This window comes from Acipenser ruthenus, chromosome 1 (assembly GCF_902713425.1).
Source record: "Acipenser ruthenus chromosome 1, fAciRut3.2 maternal haplotype, whole genome shotgun sequence".
Lineage (NCBI taxonomy): Eukaryota > Metazoa > Chordata > Actinopteri > Acipenseriformes > Acipenseridae > Acipenser > Acipenser ruthenus.
Window position 1 is genome coordinate 47,698,590 of NC_081189.1, and position 5,918 is coordinate 47,704,507.

Here is a 5,918-nt window from a genome sequence, read left to right on the forward strand (position 1 = left end):
AGTTCAATTGTTTCTGGCATATTAACTGTGCTCCATAGAGTTTGCCATTCTGTTCTCGCTGGATCAGAATGTTTGAGGTTCTGAGTCTAATTAAAAAATATGCTTTTGTCTGATAAGGGAGGTTTGGAAATTTCAGCAGGTCGGCCTGATCTTACACACTCACTAATAATATTAATCTACTGTTTTACTAGAATAAACAGGAATATGGAATCCTACTATGTTCTCAGAGTACATTATAACATTTTTTTCTGAATAGAGTGTTTTAACAATTTGTTTAATATTTCTGCTGATTTTACTTTTACAATACATTACAGCCATTACAACATTTGTTGCAGTTTCACAAATGTTCAATTTGTATCCCAAACATCAGCCTGCTTCCAATAGCTGTGACAGTCTTGGGTCAGTTTCTGCTCTCAGTGATCCTGTGTGATAAAGAGAGAAAGGATCGATGCTGTAAATCTCCATCCCGATTAGAAAGGGCGCTGTGTAAGGGGGAAGGTATGCTGCCTCCTAGATCTACAACCTCGGTGGGAGGTGGAAACCGGAAGGTGACCATATAGGAGGGTCACGTAGCTGCAAGTCCTCCGGACGATTCCATTGCAGTCAGCTGCGGGGTAGCCACCCAGATAGCATGCTGACGTTGGGCCAGCGTTGGCTCAACGTCATCAGAGACGTCATCCCAACGTTGGCCAATCGTAATTTTGTCCCCAGCCTTTTTTTTGAGCATGTTTGATTTTTTCACCCATTTTTCTCCCAATATGGAATGTTCTGTTAGTGCATTAGCAGAAATGAAGTCATGTGCCAAACTGATGCACTAGTTCTGAAGCAAAATGAACGTGCCAAAGACTGAGACATTAGCATACTTCTAAATCATTAGAAATGAAGCTGCAAAATAGGAAAAAGCAAACAAACGACTACATGTGAAACACAAGAAACTTGTAGTGATTTTTTACACCTTTAAAATGGATATAATAAATGAACACCATAGAAAAACGCAACAATATGTACAGAAGTAATTATCAGGAATAATTATATAAAAATCTGAGAAAAAGCTGAAGATATAATTCAATAAGGACAGAAGCTTTTAGCATCTGATTGCATTTTTTTTTTTCAAAAACTATTAATGACAATGTATTGGTTATTATAATCTGAAAAGAAAAGGACTTTGTTAACAATCGTACAACGGTCACATACCAGTGCCTTTTCTGTAGCCTGGTCCATTAACATCCTCTCCACTCTGTCAATGTCCTCCTTGGTGTCAAGAGGAAACCGGAATTCGTCCAGGCGCAGGCTGCCATGCTCTTGCTCTATATGAGGCTGCCGCTTGAGAAGTGCCTGAAGCATTAGGGTGTTTTGTCTCCCCTGGCCCTTGATTTCTTCTAAAATGGTGAAGATCATCCTATCCCTGTCTATTTAATAGAACAAAAAATGCACATATAATCTTCTATCTTTAACTACCCCCGTTGGTCATTAAAAAGAGAACCATTATATGTAATGCACACAAGTGCACATAGGAAAATAACTTTTGTAAGAATACTATAACCTTTTCATGATTCATTGTAGGGATGCAAAATAATTAAACGTTTAATTAAATATGTACCTGATAGAGGCACATAGCTGCTCTTGTCCCTGTTCCCAGTTCCAGTGTCATTGCTGCTGGTGTTGCTGTTGTAGTTCCTGTCATCACTGCTGATATTTCCATCTTCACTGTTGCTGGTGTTCTTGCTGCTGCTGCTGCTGCTGCTGCTGCTGGGTGATGCTACTGTTGTTGGAAACAAAGGTGGAGTTGGCAAGAGTGGCATCCTTTGTGATGATCTCACATTCTTGCTTATGGAAAAATCTTCTTCATCTTCTAGAAATGACAGCTTTGTAGAGGGTCTGTTTGAAAATTGGAACATGTTACTCATGGGCATCTGTGAAATGCTACAATAGCTGTTTTATTATTGGTCATTATGCATAACATTGATTTATTGATTAGTTAATTAATGCCTTATTTTTCTCTTTGTGTTTAATATTTTGTACTTTAATTTTTTTTAGCTGGATGGATCAATTGAAGTATTTGTCACTTACTTCCGCTTCCGTGTTTGTTCATCATCTGTGGTGTTCAGATCGGATGTTTCGGTTGCCCTTCTCAGTTTCTTGCGCACCTTCTCATATGTCACTATAACAGAACAAAAATGAACATGTCTTACGTGCATGAAAATGAAGCAAATCATTTATTAAGCGTGATAACATCTGTTTGTTAAATTAAACACACAGTCTAAAATTGGATTGACACATATGCAACGTGTGTGACCCCTGTAACTCAATAGGGGTGTCCACACTGCAGTGAAGCGATAGCATCTCTGTTGAGGCTCCATTGCCGATCTCCAGAGATGTTTTCACTCTCGCTTTACATTGTAGCCAATCACAATGAAGCAGCAAGTTTTGCCTGAATATGTATTACAAATAAGAAATACTGGACAAAATATGACTACTGAGTTAAGTAAACAAATTGTACATTTACTTAATTTAAAACACAGCTTTGGCACTAATTTTAGCAAAAATAATTCTTTCATTGTAAGGCCCATATAAAAAAATCTTTGTGGTGTATAATCTTTTAAAATGTACATAGATAGGTAGATAAAATAATGGTTACAGTACCTGTCTCATGAAGCACCCGTACTTCGTGTTTGTCCTATGTCTCGGTGGGTGTCTCCTGAAGCTCCACTGCTTTTCGAACTCTTACAGTACTTTTATAAGAAGGCCACAGGCACAAAAGTTTATCCACATTCAACCAAACTGATGGTACAACTTCCACCTCCTCAGTTTCCTTGAACAAAACCACTGCATACATTGTTATTCTAAAAAAATAACATGGTATTGGAGTGAAATAAACTTGAAAAAGCCACCAAAAACCAGAAATATATTACTGTAAATGTCCTAACAACAAAAAGTACAACCAAGCTGATTTTGCTAAATAAGACTGAACCAGATCATAGTGATAAATCATCAATATCTACAGTACATACGGAGTAGAACTGAAATGGAATTAAAACTGAATAAATTAGGATATTGTGCACCAATTATTACATTATCTCTAAGGTATGATTTAATGGAAATGCCACAAACCCATCATTGTAAGGCAAAAGAACAACTTTGGCAGAAATATCAGGCACTGGTAAATGAACAATATAATGTTGTGGATCTTTAACAAATGCTATATTTATCTTAAGAGAATCTACAGGATATTGAAAGAAAGGGACTTTTACAGAAAACTTTTGGCAAACCAAGCTTGTAACTTCGTCAACAACAATGATATTTTTTACAAGAAAAATGTTTTGGTCAACAAGAATGGCATTGTCACCTGTGTTAACAGAAATCATAAAGGTGTCCATGTGCAATTCCTTAAACTGCCTGAAACATGGGAGGATATTGGCAGGTAAAGGCCCAGAGAAGTGCTCCTTTTTGCAACCTCTTTTCAACTGCTTGGATTGCCCAGCACATTTTTTTTCTGACAACCTACGAATTACTTGTTGAAGTGGGTATTTTGGCTTTCTGATCATTCTTTTAATGATTTGAAGGTAGTTCTCAAATGGGAATGCTGAAAAGTTCTGTAATGGACCAAATTTCCTAACATCATTAGCCAAATGAACTAGTCCATGAATATTATATACAACTATATTGCCATAAACAGATGCGAACCCTTGAACAAATAAAACTAGTAACTCTTCTGCATAATCACAGTATTGTGTGCACAATAACGGACTGCATAATATTGTGATACCGACATGAAGCATATGAAAATGGTAATACAGAGCATCAGGTATTTTTCCTTTGAGTGCTACTGGACCAGTGTATAGAAGGAAAGTCCGAAACTCTGTTGCTTTCCATCTATCAATTTCAGCAAGAGATCGTCCTTTTCTGGCAAACTCTCGTGGCAAGAAAGAAACGAAATTGACTATGGATTCACTGATGAGTTTTACGTGCTGACCTCCCGTTCTAGTGGGGAGGGGCCCTTTTATCCACAACAGCAACAGCCTTCTCATTACCCCTAAGCAAACTAAATGCATAAAATCTAGGGGGAACTGTGATACCATTCCAATTTTCAATTTCCTCAATGAACAATCTCCCATATGGTGGTCTTCATCAACCATCTCATCAAACATGACATCAGTTCTGGGGGCAGCACCTACTTCAGGAAAAGTCATTCGATTACTTTCCCAAACCCCATTTTGTACACATTTCTCACATCCACTATAGCCATTGTGGTTCTTCACACTTTTCACAAAAGCCCTTGCAGGCGCATCACACACAAAATTTGAAATGGTAACTTTTACAAGTTTGCCATCAAATGACATTCCCTCATTTTGAATGTGTTTCATTTCATCAACAAAGTACTTTAAATAAGAGTTTGCATCTTTTGGCTTAGATTTTCCCACAAACAAACCAATGATAAATGGGTTCTTGTTTTTGTCTTCCTCAAGAAGACCAAGTATAGGCCAAAACTGAACGTTACTACTTTTAAAAAGTGGAATGCCATCAATATTTATTTGCAGAGTTACACAGTTATTAGAAGCTAGCTCCATATTTGATGCCAGCTGAGAGAGTATACCCTGTGCAACACCAAAATGATGATATGTTCCCCCAGCAACCGTCTCCAAATTGTATGAAGTGGAAGTAGCCATTAAAGTACGAGCATCTTTTGGCAGACTGGGAAAGAATCGTCTTAAAATGCCTAACAAACTGTTAATGTGACACATCGGGATGTTACTGCCAACAGCCCAGTCCTTCAGTTCACCCCTTAAGCTACATGCCTTCTCATCCTCTCTATCTTATCCAGACATCGTATCTTCACTTTCAAAATCAGCACTGTCATTACTGACAATAAGATCGTCATTCATTTCAAACTGCATCGCAACGTCTTGGCTTTCACTATCACTGGTATTTTGTTCATTATGCTCTTCACAATTCCACACTGCACTACTACGACTACTGCCAGTATTGATATTCACTGCAATTTGAACTTGGCTTTCACTATCACCATGTCTATTTTGTTTATTTACATCGGTATTCACTAGTTCTTCCGAAATTGCACTCACTAAATCATCTGCCCTTTGTTTTGCCTGACGGCGGAGAGTTCTCTCAGAATATATTTCACCAACTGCAGCCATAACAACAAATACAAACCAATTACATAAATGCATTAAACTTCACAGAAAAATCATAAGCCTATCTAATAATATGTATAAATACCTTGTTTGAATGTGGCTATGAACACTAATGCCAACGACTGGACACAAAAAAAAAAATACATTCAAACTCGCTAGCAATCAAATGAGCGGGAAGCCTGCTAACTGTAGTCCCAGCTGGGAAACCCAGACCCACGCGTAGGGATACACCGCACTATATTTTGAAAATAAATTGAACAGCAACGGTTTATATACGTAAACACTGCACTTGTGCATCTGGCGTAAGCACACGTTCGTCCAGAATAGTCAATATATTTTGTTTAGAGGTGAAAAGAAAAAAAACTGAACGTGTGCTTTGAACCCGGATGGAGCATTAAGCACAGCAGTGACTTGCACTACATTACAATGCAAGCTTGATGACTGCGCTATAACAAAAAAATAAATAAATAAATCACAAAAAACACACAGCGTTAAATTCGCACACGCAGCAATCCTCCAAACTCGGATTTTTTAAGTGAAAATGATGCAGCAAAACATAAAATAATAAAAATGTATGCTCGAGAACTCCCGGGATTCTTTTCATGCAATTGTCTATAGAGTCAGCAGCCCACCCATCAACACCGTTTGCCAACCGTCGGCTGCCAACTATTTGCCAACGTTGTATCGACGTTGGCAAAAAGACGTCATTTTTCCAACTTTTTGCCGATGTTGGGCCAACGTTGGAAATCCCACTGCGACCTGCCAACC

At 38.1% G+C, this 5,918-nt stretch overlaps 1 protein-coding gene across 1 annotated transcript; it reads right to left on the bottom strand.

Moving 5' to 3' along the window:
• Positions 1–1,110: 1,110 nt before the first annotated feature.
• Positions 1,111–2,359, bottom strand: LOC117421001 (uncharacterized). Its single transcript, XM_059011859.1, has 3 exons — positions 2,071–2,359; positions 1,601–1,878; positions 1,111–1,409 (listed from the first exon to the last, which is right to left on the bottom strand). Exons 1-3 carry the CDS (start codon positions 2,214–2,216, stop codon positions 1,111–1,113), a joined length of 723 nt encoding a protein of 240 aa, XP_058867842.1. The 5' UTR covers positions 2,217–2,359.
• Positions 2,360–5,918: the final 3,559 nt, after the last annotated feature.